We start from the raw sequence: 23,173 nt of genomic DNA, 5'->3' as shown, positions 1-23,173 counted from the left end.
ATAGGCGCAGTTTGACATTCGAGACAGGGGGGGCAAACCAAAAAAATAAAAAACCTAATTTTAGCAGCTAGACCTGGCCTACCACTTGGGGGATACAGCACAAACACATATGGACAAAACAAACATGGTAAATAAACATATATGTTTATTTTTAAAGCAGATTTTAAATGACATTGTAACGATTTAAAGAGATACCAGGCAAGCCTGATGCTTTTTCTCTACAAAACTCCCCCTAGCGTCTGTACGTGTCGATACGTGTGCGAGCCCTCGCTCGGTCTGAAGCTCTTTTCCTTGTCTTTGCATCTTCCATCAAGGGTTTTCGCTGCTTCTTCGCCGGCTCTGCCATTATACACACGTTTGCAACAATCGCTAGCGTTTCGTTAGCCTACCTCTGTGCTGTGGATGGATGTAAACTAATCCTGCTTCTCGCAATGTCTGAGACTTTGTGAGACTGAAGGTCGGCGGGTACGATACACTGAACTTGCAAGGGATATTCTTCCTACAGGCAGTAGGGGCGGATGAGAGAGTCTTCATTCGCCCTGTAATGAGTCATTTAACCATATACCGACTTACGAAGATGATTAATTAACACGAAAATGTTGCCTGGTGTCCCTTTAACAATTCACACTTCTGAAATCCAATTGCGGCACAGCAGTCTTGAACGTAAGACAGATGGTGGCGGAATGCCCGACACTTAAATTCAACTAAAATGTAACAGTGAACAATCAAATACCCACCCCCCAACATGGTAAATTAAGTTCTAAATCATAGGAATCCAGGAATCAAAGGAAGTGTTCGACCTAGGCTATAGTCTGTTGAGATACCTCTCCAAACGCAGAAATAAAGCGCAATTATGCCATACAAATTAAGACACCTTAAGGAAAAAGTAATGTCCTGCTGCACTGGTTTTCAATGCTTGCATTTGAACATTCATGGTTCATGTTCATATTTTTGTATTAGTGTTACCCTGTAGTACTATCTGTGTACTATTTCGTATATATTTAAAGGAGAATTCCGGTGTGATATTGACCTAAAGTGTGTTGAAACATGATACCGAGTGTGAACGTATGTCTCATAGCCCATCTCGGCTTGTCCCCTGCACTCCAAAATCTGGCGCTAGTTAGCCGATGCTACCAACAGCTTTTTCAAAATAATTCAGTGTAAATGCATGGATTCCAGTTGCTGCTACTGGAAGAAACTGGAATCCATGCATTTCCACTGAATTATTTTTGGAATCTGATCCCTTATCATACCTGTTCATTCTTACTCGTCGCTCGACTTATCGTGACTAAATTCAAGATGGCTGCAAACGCTAAACTTCTTGTAAGTAAACTACCAGTGCTTTTTCAAAGTTCTCAATGTCTCGTTTTAAATGTCAGGGCCTTCGGTAGTCTACCAATGAAGTGTGGAGATACATTGAGCCTCGTAAATGGTGTAAAACAGTGATTTATTTGCATGGCTAGCCCGATGCCGAAGCACCACCATTGAAAAAGCTGTTGGTAGCATCGGCTAACTAGCGCCAGATTTTGGAGTGCAGGGGACAAGCCGAGATGGGCTATGAGACATACGTTCACACTCGGTATCATGTTTCAACACACTTTAGGTCAATATCACACCGGAATTCTCCTTTAACATGGGGAAATATGTTTTTGGTTTCTGAAACAACATTGCATTGAATTAATTACAACGTATGGGGGCGTCAGCCATACTTAAGAAAGGCAATCCATATCTATCTTAGTATCCATGATTTCAATGTTTTGATGACACTTTGGATGTTTTGATGACACATTCATCACCAAACCTGTTAGGGCTGATCCCTGTGGCTTCATATTTACACCAACAACACAAGAGAAGCCAGAGTATGAGGAGTGTATAACTTGGAACTCTGTTGGTCAGTTGTTACTTGTTCAGTGTAGAGAAAGTGACCCTTGCTGCAGAAATAGATGTGGAAAACAAGTACAAAATGTCGGGAAACCATCTCAACCAACAAGGTAAATTACATAATCAATGTGGATTTACCATGTAACAATGTAATATGAGAGTCAGTATGTGTACGCCAAAGTCCATGTTAAATGTTTAACTGGCTATTAATGATGTGAGATAGAAAGATAAAGGTACATAGACTATGAGAAAGCAGCACATTATGACTTTGTATTCATAAGGGTTATATGTAAAAAGAAAATGTGTCAATGTTCTATAACTGAAAAGGTATAATAATTCATTCATATTTTGTTCTCATGTAATTAAACTACTTTCACTACTGTGGTGTTTTCCTGCATTTTATGTACAAATATGATATTGTTGTTGTCGTGTATCTTCAAAATACTGCAATATACAACGATACACTGTAACAAGATTCTGTGATTTTCACAGCATCACTGCTGTTTTTGGGAAAAATGTGTACTGTATTTGTGAATACAGTATGTTGCTGTGGTTTCGCTATGAATTATGGTCAAAAATGGTCAAACTACAGTAATAAAAATTTGCTGCGAATCATAACACAGTAATAAATCTGACTCCTCCCTCACTTGTCAGCTTTTTGAAAATTTTGAAAAAACATGGCGGAAAATCAGTTGGGGTTTTCTGTTTTCTTTTTGCACATAAATACAAAGTTAAGCTCCCAGATAGCAAGGTGACATTGATATTATGTTGATTTTCCATCCAAATCATCATTTTGAAAAGATATTGAAAAGTCATGGATTTATGGTTTACTGGGAAATTTTGACGTGGTGATTGAAATGTGCACCGCGCGACGACGTTTGAACTGTACGGCGGGAGATCATTTTTGAGCAACAGTTCAGTCAGAGTCAGACCAACGGTGTTCAGCACTCTGACAAGTTCGCAGCTCCACCTTAATGGTAAGAAAGCATTTATTTATGTAACGTTAATGTTTCATTGTGAAATTGTACTACATTAAATTCGGGCATGTGTACAGTCTATGTACGTTGTACTGTCTAACTTACAACTCATCCATGCTTGTTGGATCAACTAAGTAAGTAGCAGCTAACGTTAGGCTAGCTATCATAGTTGCTGTTGCTGTGACGATGGCATTAAGTTAACGTTAATGTTTTATGTTACGTTAACGTTATGGCAGTCTCATTTATATTAGGCCTACCTTAGTTCTCAGTAAGTTACAGTTTATTATATTCATATAATTTATATAAAACATTCACTAGTAGTGCTAGGCCTAGCAGCTAGTATGTTACTGTCACAATGTTAGGCTGAAGATGATGTGCTGCTGGTTAACGTTAACGTGAAGGTTTAGCTGACTTATGTAACGTTAACTCCTCGTAATCATGTACGGTTTTGTGAGTTTAATAGGCGAACTTTAGCAATATTGATATAAGTTAACTTTAAGTCACATCTGACTATCATTAACCGTTGTTCGGACGAACAGCGCGAATGGCTGTTGCTGCAAGCAAACATCATCAATGAGCTCACCCAGCTGGCTAACGTTAAATATACCTTGCGAAACTGAGTTATGCTAACACCATCTTCAGCCTGGCATTTTGACAGTAAACTCAAAAAACATACAGTAGGCCTATATATATAAATGATTATTCTAAAGTTTCACTTGTAAGTAGCCTTCAGTTTCAGTTGAAAATTGTTATCTAACACTATTTATCTTTTCTTCTTCTATTTCTGCTAGGTGCTGCTTCACTCTGCTACAGGCTGACTGCAACCGTTGGTCTAACGTTAGGATGCAGCACACGAGAATTTCTAAAGGAAAAAAGTGAATAAATGTACTTGCTTTTCAAACTGATAACAAGTTGTCAATGGTTATTTATGCAAGTTTGTGTAGCCTAAACCATACCTAGGCCTAGCCAAATTTATCCTGGCTGTAGATAAAGCAGGATATGAATTTCCCAAAATTACTGTATAATATTACAGCACTGGTATTACTACTGTACTTAGTTACAGTATGATCCATAAGTACTGTGATTAAAAATACGGTAGACAATTCAATGCAGTATACATTACAGCACTGGTAGTACTACTGTAGTTGGCATTTACAGTATCAGGCATAGGTACTGTGATTTCATATACAGTAGGTGTACTGTAGAGTAAAATACAGCAACTTGCTGGTTATTTGCTGCCAGCAAGTTGCTGTAAATTTTACGTTAAACTTTTTACAGTGTAGGTTACAGTATCTTCGGATTTTCCTCTTTATTTGCTAACCGAGGTAGATATAATGCATAGCATACAGGACTCAACAGTGACCTCTCGCTTGGTCTCTTCACAAAGGCACTGCAATAACACTTAACCCCATTTGCTTATTTGGATCCAAACAGCAACTTGTTTTGGTCAAGCAGTGCATATTTCCCATAATATTTTCTGACCATATCTTAGAACACTAGTCATAATGAAATTGTTATAGTTAGAAAGTCCAAAATACTCAGTTGATAATTTATTGCACATTAAGTTTCACCAATTCTGCTTTATGCCTGCACAGCCATATCAAATTCCAATAATTTTTCGTCACCCTTCTCTTCTTCAGATCTTCAAGTGGTGGTCTTAGGTCCAATTGAGTCAGCAAGGACATCTGTAATAACCACTGTGCTTGGTGAGACAAAGTATGTGTCAGGAAAAACAACAGCTGCCTGTGTGAAGAGAGAGGGGCAGGTTGGTGGCAGGAAACTCACCTTCATTGATACCCCAGGCTGGGTGGGGTATTTTCCTTCAACTGACACAGCAGAGGTTATCAAGCACAAGATTGTGCTGAGTGTGTCTATGTGTCCACCAGGACCTCATGCTTTCATTCTGGTAGTTGGCACTAATACCCCATTTACTGAGAAGAACAGGAGGTCTATAGAGGAGCACTTGGGACTCTTTGGTGACAAAGTTTGGGATCACACAATAGTGGTATTCACCAAAGGAGAATCTCTGGAGAGTAAAAGCATAGAGCAGCATGTTGAGAGTGAGGGGGAGGCTCTGAAGTGGGTGGTAGAGAAATGTGGGAACAGGTGTCACATGTTTTACATGGACAGTACAGAAGGTTGTAATGAAGTGAGAGAGCTACTGGAACAAATTGATATTCTTGCAAAGGCTAGGAACAGCTATTTTAAGCTTGATGAGAAAATATTGAGGGAAGTTGAAGAGAAGAGGAACACCTACAGGGAGAGAGCACAGCAGAGACGGCAGAAGGTTCAGGACCAAAGAGAAATACTACATAGATATGGTGAGTAGCTTAATCACACAAAGCAAATCTACAGAGAAAGAATGGCCATACAGTATGTTAAAATGCCATCTCTTTATGAATAACTTATAATTTGTGTTGTACTGTAGTGCAATACAGTACCCAAGAAGCATGCATGAAAAAATATGTTTGATCCAGTGGTCTGATGATATCACATTTCCAAATCAGAAATAATACTACCTGAACTCAAGATTATTCTATTGGGATGGTTGTTCTCTGGGAAAACCTCTGCAAAGAACACCATTTTGAACCAAGTGGAAGACACAAAGAAAAGAAGAACATATCAGTCTGAGAGAACATCTGGAGAAGTTTCTGGAAGACGAGTCTCTGTGGTGGACACCCCTGGCTGGTGGAAGTACTTACCTGCTAAATGCACTCCAGAATGGGTGAAGACAGAGTTGCAGAGAGGGATGATCCTTGATTCCAAAGTTCCCCATGCCATTCTTCTGGCTGTTCCAGCAGACACAAACTTCCATGAAGAACAGAGGAAGATTACAGAAGACAACATGAAGATGTTTGGTGATGATATCTGGAGACACACCATGGTGCTTTTCACAAATGGGGACATGCTGGGGGACACAACCATTGAGGAGCACATTGAGAGTGAAGGGGAACCTTTGCGGTGGCTTGTAGAGAAATGTGGGAACAGATATCACGTCCTGAGTTGGTATGACAAAGAAGATCAAGTCATGGAGCTGTTGAAGAAGATTGAGGAAATTGTGACCAGTAACAGTTTATTTTGGCCAGAAGCCAAAGTACAAAAACCTGTTGATAAAAAGACCACTGAAAATCTGATGGAAGTACCAAATGAGATGGTGCATTTCAGAAATGGCAGAAAATGGATAGAGAATTAGAGGAGAAGATTGTGACCATCTGTGGTGAAATGACTTCAAAGCTGAAAGGAAGTATGGATGCTGTTTTAGACTGTGAGTCTTGGTCTTAGTTTCTTCCTCCCCATCAATGTACCTATGATTAACATAACTGCTGTTGCTCTAATATTTGTACACAATATTAACTCATATTATCATAAGCAACAATACAATAATACATAAAATGCACATGCAATAAATATAGTTCTTTTTCTGTAATCAGTCAATGGCAGTACCTCTGAGGATACTTTGGAAGAAATCAACTCAAGAAAGTGTATCAGTCCCCTGAGCCCACCTGAGTCTAAATCCTCCATCAGAAAATCTGGCATTATTAATGCTACCATAGGTATTACACTCACCTTTAACATGTTTGACTATTTACTTCTCGCCTCTACTAATAATCATACTCATAATTACATGTAAAAACTATTTCTTTTGAGATGTACATGCACAAAGAACAATTATTGTGGAGTTGGTAGGAGATACTATCGTTGAACGTTTATTCTAAAATGTTTTATTGTTGGTAATGTCAGATGCAGTTTTCCATTCTTTCCAAAGTAAAAGGACCTTAAAATCTTTATTACCAGGTCATTTCGTCCCCTTAGAATTATAAGGTTCTATCTGACATTTTTGTCAAAATTGAGTTATTGACATATTCTTATTCTGTGACACCTTAAAAAGATGAGGTGAGGTGTTTCTTGTAGTTGTATGCATTTTTGGACATTATATCTGAAGAGGTTTGTTCCACTTATCAGTATAACTCTATGGAATTCTAAAACTTTGAAGCTCAATATCTCAGAACTACTCAGAACTACTCAGAATTCTAAGGGGACGATTTGCTAAATGCTTGTACTTAATGCCTAGAAATTAAATTCAGTTGTTACAGCCAATAAATGCTGGCATGACAATTAATAAATGGAAAATGATACGCATGTCACCAAATAGAGCATGAAGACCAAGAACAAACCTGTGAGAACCATGCAGGCCAGATGGAGAGAATGAAAGAGATGTTGGAGAGGGAGTGGGGAAGACGGGAAGCGGGCGTCACACAGAGATTTCAGCGTCAGATATCAGAGCTAAGAGAATCTGGTAAGATTACACATTAGAGAACAACAGTTTCAAGGCATGGCTACTGTTTTGACATGTTATAATTATTGCAGGCAGTACTTATTCATGTATGTTTGAATCCCCCCAGGGTCTGAGGCTGATGCGCATGACCTTGACCGATCATTTAAAAAGGTCGTCTGGTGGATGCAGCGTGGATCATCAGGAATTGCCTCTGATGTAGACGCGGAGGAAATGGGTTGAATTTAATACATTTCATTTTTTATAATAAACTATCCTATTATTCTTTGTTCTTCTAGTATTATTCTTTATTCCCATGTACAATCATTTAATCTATTTAAGTATTAGGATATGGTGGTGGATTTTAGAAGAAAGAGGGCACCCCATCAACCAGTCTCCATAAAGGGGGAGGACACTGAGGCGGTACACACCTATAAATATCTGGGAGTCCTCTTAGATGATAAGTTGGTCTGGTGACATCCTTTATTGGAAGTGGCAGAGCTGCCTATTCTTTCTGTGGACACTGAGGTGTTTTGCTGTGTGTGGTGGAGATGCTGGACATGTTGTATAACACCGTGGTGGTCAGCTTGACCCACAGGCACCCCAAGGGACTGGACAGTTAAAAAAGCTGGCTCAGTGCTGGGCAGGAGACTGGACCCACTAAGAACTGTGGTGGAGAGGGGCACATTGAACAGACAGAATACTATAATGGACAAAAGCAGACACCCTCTCCACAGCCTCCTGGAACAGAGCTCTGCTCGCTGTGCTGCAGAACAGAACGTTTCAGGAGATCTTTTGTTCCCACCCCAATAAGACTGTTCAACACCTCCTTCATTTCAGTCACACATACCTGTACACCCTTCTGCCACAACTTTACTGGACTGTGCTGTGAAATGGACCATTTTAATTATTTTTTTTATCTCTAGGCACTTAACTTATTTATTCTGTCTTTTTAAATATCACTGTCTGATGTTATGTGGAAGTGTAGTTGGTTGATCTATCTATCTATCTATCTGATGTTTTATGTATACCATAGTATGGTTTGTGTATTGTGATATTGTGATCTGACATAATGCATGGACAAATCATTAACCAAATTGTAATGCATAAAATTGAGCCCTAAATATAAAATGTTCTTAGTTTGTTTTCCCATTTTGCATTAAACACCAATGTATGATTGTGAAAATATTGTAATTGCTGAACAAATATTGTCATGTTCCCTCTTGTCATAGTCCAGTGTAAATATGCAGTCTACCTGGTTTCTGTTTTGAGACTGCTGAAACTGTTCACTCTTATCTAACACCAATGTTCATTATGTAAATCACATAACCACATTTAAACACCAATGAAATTGTTGTTGCTATTGATTGTCTGGTCCCAAATAAATTACCTAAATTCAGAAATCATATTGATGTTTTGGCTCTCTGTCTACGAAGCTGCCAGTTATACATCTAAAATGAACCAAAGAGACTTAACATTGCTAACATTCTGATTCTAACTGGATAGAAACAGCACATCAAACATCTTCATTTCAGCAACAGTTAGCAAATATGTAATACATGTTCTTTATTAACCATGTATTGAAAAGAGAGTGACATCACACTGACAATGTGGTTTAAGAAATCAGTTTATTTGACTCCACTGGTATTCAGCATCATTCTATTTTAATCGAATTTGTGATAAGTGAATGTGAAAGAAGAACACTAGATGCAAGCAAAAATATACAAGGCTGCTTGCTGAATTAAAACCTCGCTCTGCAATATATCAAGTTACGGAATCAAGTACACACCAATCACCACATCAGTCTCATGATGACAGTCTCAGTCTCTGTCCTAACCTTGTTTAGTTGCATCATGTGATTTCTTTCTGGTAAAACTCTATCTCAGTATCAGTCTGAATATTCTGATGAACACAATTGGAGAAACCAGTCATTCCAGTGACCAGTATCAAACCGGTTAAGGCAGATCCCTTTGGCTTCATATTGATGCACACTTCAGTGACGCAAATGTGAAAGGGTGGAAAGTTAGAAATCAGTGGTTACTTGTTAAGAGTGTAATACTGAATATTGATCCAGATTAAGAATCAAATGTGCTGAGCAGAGGGAGAAATAAATGTTCAAAAGAAGAACACTATGTCTGGAGAACATCTCAACCAACAAGGTAAATTAGATAAGCAATGATTATTGGACATGTAACAATACAAAAAAATAGTAAGAATTCCATTTTTTATGTCAGGTCAAATTAATATTGTACTGTAAGTCCATACTACAGGCTGAAATTGCTATTCATTTCATTGCTGTGTGATGGTGTAGGTTGTGAGGTAAGGTGTCATGAGGTACACGAAAGACTGAGAGATCACATTGCGGCTTTGTATTTGAAACAAGGATTCCAGATTATGTAAGAAGAATGTATGTAAATGTGCTGTTAGGATCGTATAATAATTAATGCTTTATTCTCCATGTATTTGTATTTTTACAGTTTAATATGGACTTTGTGATGTGACATGGTCAAAAGTTTTGTTTTAAGACTGCTCAATGCACTGCTCACTAATGTTAAACTACTATGCTATCAATCTCCCTTCTGTGCTAACTTATTATTGATAACATAGCTGTTATTGCTGAATCAACAAGGTTAATTTAATTCATATTAAGTAATGCGCTATGGAATAACAACAACATTCACACAAAGTTCACATAAAACAATGTATAACAGTAGTCACAAATTGCACTGTAAAACTCGAATCGTTTGGTTATCAATTTGCATGATCTTTTTTCCTCTTCAGATATTGTGATGACGTATTGAAAATGCAGACTGCCCAGTTTATGAACAGTAATTGAAACTCAATGTCATTGTCTTTTTAACTAACACCCTTATACAGTGACTTCTCTGCTCCTTTTTTCAGACCTGCATGTGGTGGTCTTAGGTCCAATTGAATCAGGAAAGACATCCGTAATAAACAGTGTGCTTGGTGAGACAAAGTATGAGTCAGAGAAAAAGATGGGTGTGACGAGAGAGGGGGAGGTTGGTGGCAGAAAGCTTATTTTTATAGATACCGCAGGTTGGATCAGGTATTTTCCTTCAACTGACACAGCAGAGGTTATCAAGCACAAGATTGTGCAGAGTGTCTCTATGTGTGCACCAGGACCTCATGCTTTCATTCTGGTCATTGGAACTGATGTCCCGTTCACTGAGAAGAACAGGAGGTCTGTGGAGGAACACTTGGGCCTCTTTGGGGAGAAAATATGGGAGCACACAATAGTGGTGTTCACCAGAGGAGAATCTCTGGAGAGTAAAAGCATAGAGCAGCACATTGAGAGTGAGGGGGAGGCTCTGAAGTGGGTGGTAGAGAAATGTGGGAACAGGTGTCACATGTTTTACATGGACAGTACAGAAGGTTGTAATGAAGTGAGTGAGCTACTGGAGCAAATTGATATTCTAGCAAAGACTAGGAACAGCTTTTTTGAGCTTGATGAGAAAATATTGAGGGAAGTTGAAGAGAAGAGGAACACCTACAGGGAGAGAGCACAGCAGAGATGGCAGAAGGTTCAGGACCAAAGAGAAATACTACATAGATATGGTGAGTAGCTTAATCACACAGCACAACTATAACAAATGGTCAACATCCAAAATGTAATCTCCTCACTATGAAGTCTTACTAACTTTAATGCAGCCTGCACAGCACACAACAAGCATCAATAAAAACATATATTTTCCACAAGTGGTCTGATGATGTCACATTCCCAAATCTGTTCAATCAGATGTCATACCTTCACTACCAGAACTTAAAATTATTCTATTGGGGTGGTTGTTCTCTGGAAAAACATCTGCAAAGAATACCATTTTGGGCCAAGTGGAAGATGCCGTGATAACTAGAACATATCAGTCTGAGAGAACATCTGGAGAAGTTTCTGGAAGACGAGTCTCTGTGGTGGACACCCCTGGCTGGTGGAAGTACTTACCTGCTAAATGCACTCCAGAATGGGTGAAGAAAGAATTGCAGAGAGGGATGATCCTTGATTCCAAAGCTCCGCATGCCATTCTTCTGGCTTTTCCAGCAGACACAACTATCCTGGAGGAACAGAGAAAAATCACTGAAGACAACATGAAGATGTTTGGTGATGATATCTGGAGACACACTATAGTGCTGTTCACATGTGGGGACATGCTGGGGGACACAACCATTGAGGAGCACATTGAGAGTGAAGGAGAACCATTGCGGTGGCTTGTGGAGAAATGTGGGAACAGATATCATGTCCTGAGTCGGTATGACAAAGAAGAGAAAGTCAAGGAACTGCTGAGGAAGATTGAGGAAATGGTGGCCAGTAACAGTTTATTTAGGTCAGACCCAGAAGCACAAACACCCGTCGTTAAAAAGACCACTGAAAATCTGATGGAAGTACCATATGAGATGGTGCATTTCTTGGATATTAAATGGAAGACAATGGATAGAGAATTAGAGGAGAAGATTGTGACCATCTGTGGTGAAACGACTTCAAAAATGAAAGGAAGTATGGATTCTGTTTTAGATTGTGAGTTTTGGTCTTGGTTTCTTCCTCCCCATTAATGTACCTAAGATTAATATAACTGCTGTTGTGTGAGTTTGAATCTTGCTTTTTTCTCCCCCTTCAGTAAACCTTGAGAGGAATGTTAATTAATTTATAATTCATTCATATTGTAAGCATTAAAACAGAAAGATATATAACTGGCATAAATACAGTTATACATATTTTAATCAGTCAGAGACGATCACCCATCTTCTGAAAACACTTCAGGAGGGGGCACCAGTCCATCGAGGCCATCTGATCCAAAATTGGCCATCAAGAATAAAGTCATGAATGCTGCCACAGGTAATAACTCCAATCTTGGACTTGTCTGATATATCACCTCAATTTTCATTGCAGGCTGGTTTCTGCTTGTTTAAACATCTTAGGTTGAATTAGGTTTTCAGATTACCTGTCCAGTGCCACTAACAATGGCCTAGATTTTTCAAGATACTGCTATGCTCATAATATATGCTAATAGCAACTAGCATTATTATTATTAATTTCAGTCTTAAATAAAAAAAATGTCAAATGCATGTGCAAAAGCAATTACATTACCATTGCTGAAATGTTTTGACCAGTGTCAACATACAGTATTTTACTTATCATAAAGCTACATGATTAGGTGGTAATTGCAATACCTATTGAGGTCCCCCATGTGATCAACCAGGACTTGAAGACCAAGAACTGGCTGGCGATAAGCCTGCTGGTCAGATTGAGAGAATGAAAGAGATGTTTGAGAGGGAGTGGGGAAGACGGGAGTTGGGCGTCACGCTGAGATTTCAGCGTCAGCTATCAGAGCTTAGAGAATCTGGTAAGATTACACAATAGAAATTTCACAAAATGACTTGTACTATCATTTTTTAAACATGTTTGATCAATTAAACATAGGCTTCTCATCCTGCAAGCTGTGAACTTGTATTATGCGTTGTATTTCATGTAAACTATTCTGTTTCTGATGTGCTATGGTAATTGCCAGCAGTAGTTCCTCATTCATGTATGTTTGAATCCCCCCAGGGTCTGAAGCTGATGCGCACGACCTTAACCGATCATACAGAAAAGTCGTCTGGTGGATGCATCGTCGATCATCAGGAATTGCCTCAGACCTACCTGTAGATGACTTACACACTGAATTGTAGTCACGACTAAGGAACGGAAAAACTAAGGCACACTGCCACTAGCGCTAATATGTTGTTTGTCAGCAAAGTTCAGTTTCTTTTTCCTTATCAATTTTTGGCTAATGATTCCTGGGACACTGAGGCACATGCATGTCGGCATGTAGCTCCACGAGTCCACGGTAAAACTTTACGGTAAGGGTACATGAATTATCATGAATTCATGCATGAATTAATTAATGATTTATGCATTATTTCATTCCTTTATATCTTATGAATCATCAGGAAATTACATGAGTTCATAGTCTCTCATTCATGACCTCATGCATAAACAACACATCATCTAAAGCATAAGTTAAGGTGGGTACATCATTCTGATTTATGATTTCTTAAGCATGATCATCATGATTACATGCATTTAAGGTTATTACTCATGATTACTAAATACTCATGATCATGTTTGTGGCCCCTCAACTAAAGTGTGAACAATGGCATTTGTTTAGAGAACTGCAAAAGTTATCAAATTGGAATTTGAGTAGTGATGACCACATTTTTGGCAGAAAAATAAATAATCATGGTCATTCTTAATAAATCATAAATCATAATGATGTACCCACCATATTTAATGCTTTAGTTGATGTGTTGTTCATGTATGAGGTCACAAATGACAAACTATGAACTCATGTCAATTCATGATGGTTCATGAGATGTTAATGAATGAAGTAATACCAAAGTCCTTTTAGGCAAGTCCCTCCACTCGGCGGCCATATTGCAACGCTTTTTGGGCATTCATCAAGCATCCTATCTTGCTCCAGCGGCGAGTTCACAAAACATGATTGGCACGATGTCTTCACAACACACCACATTATTGGCTCAATGTATTCACAACACAGCACATGATTTGCTCAATGTATTCACATGTTGACGTTTTGCCGCGGAAGGGGTGGGATATGTGTAGACAACGGCCATATTGGCGTTACAAACTAGCCCCATGCATTTCTACGGAGGATTTTTTGAGTGCTGTGTCTCCTCATTAGAAAGTCTCTGGTAATACATAAATCATGGATTAATTCATGCATAAATTCATGATGATTCATGTACCCTAACAGGTGTTTGTAGGTATTTTGTAAATGTATAAAAAATAAAAGACTGGTCAAAGGCATTTCCATTTCAAGGTTTTAACTTACATTCAGAATGACTGATATTTGTAAAAGTGTACACTTTATTGTATTAATAATGAACTTTTCATTTACTAAATCATAAATTAGAAATGTAGTTATTTTTATTTAGTAAGAACCTGTAAATTCCACAGATTCAAAGGCTTCTTTTTGCAGTAGTTACAATTTAGGCCTAACTATTGTCATTACTGTCATTAGCTGACATCAAATTACTGTTGTTTTACTGAGAACGTATTTGGCAACATTTTTTTTTGTTTATTTGATTAAATGTAAAAGATAAACTGTATATTTTACATTTAATCATATAAACTGTCAGAAAAGGCATTATGCTACAGAAACAAATAAGAATTCCTTTTAAAGTAGTTTTATCACACATATTCAGTAAATTGTCATGTTTGATAGATGAAAAAGTTGAAAGTTGATAGATGTTTAAGTTGGGCATCTGTGGCCTACTGGTTAGGGAATCGGTTCGATCCCTGACTGGAAGGAAAAATGTGGGTGGGGGGAAAGATTGAACAGCGCTCTACCACATCCACGGATGAGGTGCCCTTGAGTAAGGCACCTAACCCTCAACTGCTCCCACGGGAGCTGGATCAGGCTGCCCACTGCTCTGGGTGTGTATGTATACTCCTAGTGTGGGTGTGTTCGTACTGAGCTCACTGCTCTGAGTGTGCCCCCGGATGGGTAAAATACAGAGAACAAATTTCTAGTAGGAAACTTCTTACATGACCATACAGCATAACTTAACTTAATAATGTGTCAGAATGTACTGTACATGGTAAAATTCTGAGTTGAATGCACGGAAAAATAACTAATCAGTTAATGTTAAGAGTTGTAATGGTAAGAGTCTCCGGATACTCCGGAAGCAAACAAGGCTGCCATTTACAGAACAGTTTCATCTTACCTAATCACAAAATGGTAAAAACAAAACTCCCCACAGACAGCACACAACACACATCACACATTTTGTTTTTTAATGGTTTTTAGTGTACATCCTGAACTTAGAAAGAGTCCCACACACTGACCATTCCGCAAGCAATTCTTTTTTATTAGAAATTACAAAGTTTCGGTCTTGGACCTTCACCTGATCATTTGGTCATATCCTACGCACCTGCCTGACAAAAGAGGTGTGCAAAAAGCCTTCCTACGTTGCCATTAGTACACATCCTCTCAGCCCCAGAGGCCTGGATGAGTGACGGCTATGTCTCCAGAGTCACCCTGGGGAGAGAACACACAAATTGCACTGTGTCATAAACTGGCATAAGCTATATTCATAGAATTGCATTAACTATCTAAATTTCAGGAGTTGAAGGTTGCCTGCAGACATATTGGAAAAATATAAATGTGAAGGTAGCCATTAGCCTACAGACTGAAATTCAGTGTCCCGGGAATCATTGACGGAAATTTGGGCTTGCGAAAAAAAAAAAATCTGACTAAACCTATATGTCCGCCGCTTCGCTGCGCGGCGGTCATAATAATCTATCAGCTGTACTTTATATCAAATCTAACTTTTATATTCAGTTACAATTCCTTTATTATGACCGCCGCGCAGCGAAGCGGCGGTCATATAGGTTTAGTCAGATTTTTTTTTTTTTTTTCGCATGCCCAAATTTCCGTCAATGAGTCCCGGGACACTGAAAGACCGGGGTACACGAAACTTGGTGGGCATGTAACCCCACATGGATAGCATGGAACCATCGTTTTTCGCTGGACTGGACCCCCCGAAAGGAGGGTAGGGCAGACACAGTTTTCTGTGAATATCTCGAGAACCGTAGGGTTTAGGAGGACCATTTTTTTTTGTATGTTGATCTCAAGGGGCCATGTCAACCCATTCCATAACCACTCATTTCATGTATAGCGCCACCTAGTTAAACACAAAAAAGTAAAAATGAGGTGTTGTAATCGCAGGTATCTGTGACCTAACATAGTCAAAACTGCACGAAATTGGAAGTGTAGGATCATTATGACACCCTCTGTATGCACGCCAAGTTTCGTGGAATTCCGTTCATGGGGGGCCACACAATAAATTAATTTATGTTACTATACACCAACTGGCCTGTAGGTGGCCGGAGACAGTTTTCTGTGAATATCTCGAGAACCGTAGGGCCTAGGAGGTCCACCTTTTTTATGTATGTTGGTCTTAAGGGGGCATGTCAACCCATCCCATTACCACTCACTTCATGTATAGCGCCACCTAGTTAAAAATTAAAAAGCAAAAAATTAGGTGTTTTCATCACAATATCTCTGGCTGACAAGGTCAAAACTGCACGAAATTAAAGGTGTAGGATCATAATGACACCCTCCGTATGCCTGCCAAGTTTTGTGTACTTTCGTTCATGGGGGGCCTTACAATAAAATAATGTATGTGTACATTTAGTGACGTACACCAACAAGGATTCCCGGGACACTGAAAGACCGGGGTACACAAAACTTGGTGGGCATGTAACCCCACATGGATAGCATGGAACTGTCGTTTTTCGTTTTGATCTGTAGCCCCCCCGCTGGACTGGACCCCCGAAAGGAGGGTAGGGCAGACACAGTTCTCTGTGAATATGTTCAGAACTGTAGGGACTAGGATGACCATTTTTGTCCGTATGTTTGCCTCCAGGGGTCATGTTAACCCATTTCATGTACACACATGTGCACAAACAGATACACACACACACACATACATTCACAGTAATCATACGTATGACACATACTCACACAGTAGACATATGTACGCTTGCACAGGCACATACACAGGCACACACACAAGCACGCACGCACACACACACACACACACACACACACACACACACACACACACACACACACATAACATAAACATGAACATGCACACATGCACACAATTAAAGAATTTCTCAGAATTATGAACAGGCAAGATGGAGGTGGGGTTGTATAAAATTAATTTTACATGTGAAATCTATGAACTAATCATGTTTTGGTACTTGTTGTCTAGCAGATATCAGTGAGAATTGAGTGTGGATAATGCAATTTAGTGAGACAGTTAGAATCATATAGGCCTTTCAGCGTGATTTTTTTTTGTGGAAAAAATGTGCTGGACTGGGCGGCGGTCATATTTTGTACCGCTCTGCGGTACATCTAGTTTTTATAGACACTGGTATTTACAATCATAATTTTATGATTAAAGTGGTGATGTAAGTGAATGTGGAAGAGCACTAGATGGCAGCAAAAATATTAAGACACTGCTTGCTGAATTACAACTCTGCAATATATTAATTTACACTATCAAGGTAAATGATACACTGAAAAGGAAAAGGAAAACTGTAAGAACTTAAAGCTTAGGATAGGCCTAAGAAATATCCCAAAAGAGGTCAGAAGACCAGGTTCTAGATTGGAGACTATGCTTTTGGTAATGATACAGCAATGTATCTGATGCAACAAATCACATTTTCATTAATATTATACTGTGTGCCTGTAAAAACAACAACAATACCAACAATGACAACAACAACAAAATGAAAATGATTGAAATTAGGTTACTGTCAGCCATCTTGAGGCACAATGACATCATGCAATGTCAAAAAAACAACAAGCATTATCTGTCTCAACCTGGTTTAGTCGTTCATGCTTCTGTCCAAACAAACATTTGGCATCATGTGATTTATTTTCTGGTACAGCTCTATCTTAGCATCAGTCTGAATGTTCTGATAAGACGCTTGGAGAAAGCAGTCATTCCAGTTGATCAGTATCAAACCCTTTCCGCATGTATCAGTGACGCAAATGTGAAAGAGCTGAAAGTTAGAACTCAGAGCTCAGTTGTTACTTGTTAGAGTGCAACACTGAATATGGATGTGCTGAACAGAGGAAGAAATAAATGTTGAAAAGAAGAAGACCATGTCAGGACATCTCAATCAACAAGGTAAATAAAATAAGCAATATCTATTGGTCATGCAACAATATAAATTTAAGAATTCATCATTGATATCTCAGGTCAAATGTATATACCAAGTTCATATTACTGACTGAAATGGCTATTAATTACATTGCTGTGACATGGTGAGGTACTGTACATTAAGGTGAACTGAACATGAGGTTCATGAAAGAGACTGTGAGACATTTGAGGCTTCAGATTATGTAAGAAGAATGTGTGTACTGTACAGTACATGTGCTGTTACTATGAGAGTATAATGATTAATGTCCAACATTGATTTGTATTTTTACACTTTGATATGGGCTTTGTGGTGTGACGTTCAAAAGTTTCCTTTTCTAAGATTGCTCAATGAATGCACTACTCACTATGTCACTCTACTGTGCTGTCAATCTCCCTTTATGTTGACTTATTAATGATAACAAACTGTTATTGGCAAAACAATACACTACTTAAAACACTTTATGACAGTAGTCACAAATTACAAGGTAAATCACAGAATAGTTTTGGTTATCGTTTTGCATGATCTTTTTTCCTCATCAGATATTGCAATGGCATATTGAAAATGCAGACTGTCCAGTTTATTACGTAATATGTTATTGAAATTCTATTAACGTCCTAATACAGTGACTTCTCTGCTCCTCTTTTTTCAGACCTGCATGTGGTGGTCCTAGGTCCAATTGAGTCAGGAAAGACACCTGTAATAAACAATGTGCTTGGTGAGCCAGATGAGTCAGAAAAAAAGACAGGTGATTGTGTGAAGAGAGAGGGGGAGGTTGGTTATTTTTATAGATACCCCAGGTTGGATCAGGTATTTTCCTGTTATTGACACAGCAGAGGTTATCAAGCACAAGATTGTGCAGAGTGTGTCTATGTGTCCACCAGGACCTCATGCTTTCATTCTGGTCATTGGTATTGATGTGCCATTCACTGAGAAGAACAGGAGGTCTGTGGAGGAACACGTTGGCCTCTTTGGGCAGAAAATATGGGAGCACACAATAGTGGTGTTCACCAGAGGAGAATCTCTGGAGGGTGAAAGCATAGAGCAGCATGTTGAGAGTGAGGAAGAGGCTCTGAAGTGGGTGAGAGAGAAATGTGGGAACAGGTGTCACATGTTTAACATGGACAGTACAGAAGGTTGTAATGAGGTGAATAAGCTACTAGAACAAATTGATATTCTAGCAAAGACTAGAAACAGCTGTTTTGAGCTCGATGAGAAAATACTGAGGGAAGTTGAAGAGAAGAGGAACACTTACAGGGAGAGAGCACAGCAGAGATTGCAGAAGGTTCAGATCCAAAGAGAAATACTACAGAAATATGGTAAGTAGATTAATCCCAAAGCACAATTGATACAGAATGGTCAGCATTCAAAATGTAATCTCTTTACTATAAGGACTTACTAACTTAATTGCAACACAACACTATTTTTGATCCACGATTGTGGTCTGATGATATCACATTTCCAAATCAGATGTCAGACTATCAGAACTCAAGATTCTTCTATTGGGGTGGTTGTTCTCTGGGAAAACATCTGCAAAGAATACAATCTTGCGCCGTGTGAAACATACAAAGAGAACTAGAACATGTCAGTCTGAGAGAACATCTGGAGAAGTTTCTGGAAGACGAGTCTCTGTGGTGGACACCCCTGGCTGGTGGAAGTACTTACCTGCTAAATGCACTCCAGAATGGGTGAAGACAGAGTTGCAGAGAGGGCTGACACTTCATTCCAAAACTCCTCATGCCATTCTCCTGGCTGTGCCAGCAGACACAACCTTCTCTGAGGAACAGAGGAAGATCACTGAAGACAATATGAAGATGTTTGGCGATGATATCTGGAGACACACCATGGTGCTGTTCACAAGTGGTGATCTGTTGGGAGACACAACCATTGAGGAGCACATTGAGGGTGAAGGGGAACCTTTGCGATGGCTTGTGGAGAAATGTGGGAATAGATACCATGTCCAGAGTTGGTATGACAAAGAAGATGAAGTCATGACGCTGCTGAGGAAGATTGAGGAAATGATGGCCGATCTCTGTTTGTTTAGGCCAGAACCTGAATCACAAAAATTTATTGATAAAAAGACCACTGAAAATGTGATAGATTTACCAAATGAAATGGTGCAGTTCTTGGATCAGAAATGGCAGAAAATGGATAGCGAATTAGAGAAGAAGATTGTGACCATCTGCAGTGAATTCACAACAAAGCTGAAAGGAAGTATGGATAATCCCGGAACAATATGTGAGTTTGGATCGTGCTTTTTTCTCCCCCTTCAGTAAATCTTGATATGAATTCTACTGCTTTTGCTACATTTTTTGATTACATAATATCAATTAATATTGTAAGTAACAGAAATATATATTTGCGTATCAATAAATACGGTTACATTTTAATCAGTCAGAGACGATCACTCATCCTCTGAGGAAACTTCAGGAGAAGGCACCTGTTCACCGAGGCCATCTGAATCCAAACTGCCCATCAAGAAATCTCTTATTAATGCTGCCACAGGTAATAACTCAGTTTTGAACTCATCTGATATACAGTACTGCCACTCTTTTCATTGCAGTCTTAAGCTTGGTTCCACTTGTTTAAACATCTTTGGTTGAATTAGGTTTTCAGATTACCAATGCCACTAATAATGGCCTATTATTAGCAAGATACTATGCTCATAATATCTGCTAATAGCAACTTATGATTTTTTTTTATTTTTTATTTTATATAAAGTGTCAAATGCATATAATAATAGTAATTTTGAGTAGTGAAAATCCCATAGCAAGGTCAAGGTTTTGACCAGTGTCCACATGCAGTATTTACTCATCATAAATGCTACATGATGTGATTTGGTGGTCATTTGAATGGCTATTGGGCTCACCCATGTGATCAACCAGGGATTGAAGACCAAGAGCCGGCCAGCGAGAAGCCTGCTGGTCAGATGGAGAGAATGAAAGAGATGTTGGAGAGGGAGTGGGGGAGACGGGAGTTTGGCGTCACACAGAGATTTCAGCATCAGATATCAGAGCTAAAAGAATTTGGTAAGATTACACAGACGTTTCACAGAATGGCTTGTACTACCATTTTTAAACATGTTTGATCATTCAAACATAGGGTTATTGTCCTGCAAGCTGTGAACTTTGTGAATTGTATATGCATTGTATTTCATGTTAAATATTCCATTTCTGATGTGCTATGATTATTGCCAGCAGTAGTTCCTCATTCATGTATGTTTGAATCCCCCCAGGGTCTGAAGCTGATGTGCATGACCTTAACCGATCATACAGAAAAGTCGTCCGGTGGATGAATCGTGAATCATCAGGAATTGCCTCAGACCTACCTGTAGATGACTTACACACAGAGGAAATGGGTGTAAATGAATGAATTGTAGTCCTATCTAAGGGACAAAAAATATATATCATGACCACCGCTAGTTTGTTGTTTGTTAGTAAAGTTTTTTTATTTGTTTGTTTTGTCATCGTTTTATGTGTGTGTGGGGGGGGGTGCACGCAGCACCTGAAAATAGTCCCCTCGGCCGTTTCATTTTCCGTCTTATTACGGGATAAACTAAAGTACGGTAAAAATCAACTGTTTAACTCGAGGGGAGATGGAAAATGAGCGTAATTCCCAAAATTGTGGAATATTTAACTTGCATTCAGTTTGACTGAATTATTTGCATAATTTATTGTATTCATAATAAACTCTTAATTCACTAAATTATAACTTATAAATGTAATCATTCCTATATTGTAAGAACCTGTAAATATCATTGATATAATTTGGTCTTACAGTAGATAAAATGTAAACTTAATTACTGTTATGTTTTGCTAAGAACAAATCACTGTCGTTTTACTGTTTTACTGTCATGTTTTGTTAAAAACAAATTTGGCAGCGTTTTTTGCTTGTCCATTTGATTAAATGTAAAACAGAATAAACTGTCAGAAATGGTAACAAGGTCCGTGTACCTTCTGTTCATTTCATTTTCAAATTCGAAACGAAAATTGAAAATCGAAAAACGACCTTATATCTGTATTTTTAAAAACAAAATAGGAAATTCCCTCGTGTTTTTGTTTTGGATATTAAACTTTGTAACCCCACGACCGAAATTCAAAATCCGCACAACAATAATGTGAAATCGGCACTTTCCAAATTTTTCATTTGGCCTATCCCCGCTAGGCTGTCCTACATTGAAACCTATGACGTTTTAATTAGAGACATGTTTGTAAACAAGCTAACTTACGCAGAAATGTCAACTAGGCCTACGTTGTATCAACTAGGAGCAAGGGGAGTGGAAGCCATAGAACGCAGAGCTGGAAAAAATCTGACAACAATTCACTGGCCTAGCATGAGGCACGAAAATATGCATTTGGGCTCCTCTGTTGTTCTGTATGCGCGACTAGCCTATCGTTGCCTGTATTATGTTGGTAAAGGAGAATAGTAATGGAGAAAGAATCGAGAATGAGTTGTCCTTGCATTGGGGGAGGGGGGGGGTGCACGTGATAAGGCCTAAGGAAGCATAGTAGCCAGCTGACCAAGGCGTAGGCTATTTATATATTTATATTCATATTGTAACAACTGAGGCAACAAGGTTCAAATCAGTACATTTATTGGGTCAGGAGCAGGGAACACAGACAGGTCAAAACATCATTATAGAACACACAAGGCTAGTCACTAACACATGCACAACGGGTAGTCACACACAACACACATGAATAAACACATGAGGTACAACCTATGGGTACAACCAAGGGAAGACTACACATGCTAACACACCACAAGGTAAATGCAAATACAATGGGCCTACTAAAACCGATATATCACATTCCAACATGCACATATGGCATTATGGGAGTCCGATACGAGACAAACGCACCGACGTTAGATTTTTTTTTTTTTTTTTTTTTTTTGCAGTTTAAACTGTTAAGCTAAGCCTATACCTACAAAACATAGTCAAATAAATTGCATGATGTTGATTGTCTTTTCAGTGACATTTCCCCTCTTTCTTCGAAGGGTGCACGCAACCTTAATCCCACTCCCTAGCACACCTGGACATAAATTAGGCCTACATATCGATCAAAATGAGAAGCTTGGAATGTTCTGGCGATTTTTTTTTCTATGTGCAGATCACTGTCCTTCAACATCACCACTTGCTCCCTTTGATGAACATATAGGCTAGCAATTATCCATTCGGGCAGTGGCAAAAAAATGCTGTGAGCATGCAGTAGCTTGTTGAGTGTGTGGTGGCCTCGTGTGCCTGGGTTTTCATTTTTAACTTGAATAATGACTAATTGAAATTACAATATTGAAATTCAAACCCTCATTGTA

The 23,173-nt window shown here is 38.9% G+C and overlaps 2 protein-coding genes across 4 annotated transcripts; both read left to right on the top strand.

Moving 5' to 3' along the window:
• The first annotated feature begins 1,611 nt into the window (after positions 1-1,611).
• On the top strand, positions 1,612-13,948 carry LOC143128702 (GTPase IMAP family member 8-like). 3 transcript variants are annotated; one of them, XM_076289865.1, is made up of 6 exons: positions 1,612-1,991; positions 4,499-5,179; positions 10,889-11,659; positions 11,867-11,977; positions 12,321-12,485; positions 12,689-13,948. In XM_076289865.1, the coding sequence occupies exons 1-6, from the start codon at positions 1,964-1,966 to the stop codon at positions 12,808-12,810; spliced, it is 1,878 nt and encodes a 625-aa protein (XP_076145980.1). In that variant the 5' UTR covers positions 1,612-1,963; the 3' UTR covers positions 12,811-13,948. The 3 variants fall into 3 exon arrangements, with proteins under 3 accessions (XP_076145980.1, XP_076145982.1, XP_076145981.1); XM_076289867.1 differs by having other exon boundaries at positions 1,614-1,991; positions 12,342-12,485; XM_076289866.1 differs by lacking the exons at positions 1,612-1,991; positions 4,499-5,179 and adding exons at positions 9,056-9,290; positions 10,033-10,707.
• A 4,694-nt stretch (positions 13,949-18,642) lies between these two features.
• On the top strand, positions 18,643-21,803 carry LOC143128669 (GTPase IMAP family member 8-like). The gene is made up of 5 exons (XM_076289863.1): positions 18,643-19,179; positions 19,331-20,098; positions 20,255-20,365; positions 20,746-20,889; positions 21,096-21,803. Exons 1-5 carry the CDS (start codon positions 18,732-18,734, stop codon positions 21,230-21,232), a joined length of 1,608 nt encoding a protein of 535 aa, XP_076145978.1. The 5' UTR covers positions 18,643-18,731; the 3' UTR covers positions 21,233-21,803.
• Positions 21,804-23,173: the final 1,370 nt, after the last annotated feature.

This window comes from Alosa pseudoharengus, unplaced genomic scaffold (genome assembly GCF_046254945.1).
Source record: "Alosa pseudoharengus isolate Yale_2024_CS ecotype anadromous, Long Island Sound unplaced genomic scaffold, YU_APseudo_1.1 YU_APseudo_1.1_scf_1, whole genome shotgun sequence".
Lineage (NCBI taxonomy): Eukaryota > Metazoa > Chordata > Actinopteri > Clupeiformes > Clupeidae > Alosa > Alosa pseudoharengus.
This window is presented reverse-complemented; position numbering and strand designations above follow the sequence as displayed.

Coding starts and splice junctions, on each gene's coding strand:
- LOC143128702 (XM_076289865.1), top strand. CDS start 1,964: ATGTCGGGAAACCATCTCAACCAACAAG. Junction 5,180..10,888: donor AGAAATACTACATAGATATG/GTGAGTAGCTTA, acceptor CTGTTCAATCAG/ATGTCATACCTTCACTACCA. Junction 11,660..11,866: donor TATGGATTCTGTTTTAGATT/GTGAGTTTTGGT, acceptor TATTTTAATCAG/TCAGAGACGATCACCCATCT.
- LOC143128669 (XM_076289863.1), top strand. CDS start 18,732: ATGTGTCCACCAGGACCTCATGCTTTCATTCTGGTCATTGGTATTGAT. Junction 19,180..19,330: donor AGAAATACTACAGAAATATG/GTAAGTAGATTA, acceptor TTTCCAAATCAG/ATGTCAGACTATCAGAACTC. Junction 20,366..20,745: donor TCTTATTAATGCTGCCACAG/GTAATAACTCAG, acceptor GTGATCAACCAG/GGATTGAAGACCAAGAGCCG.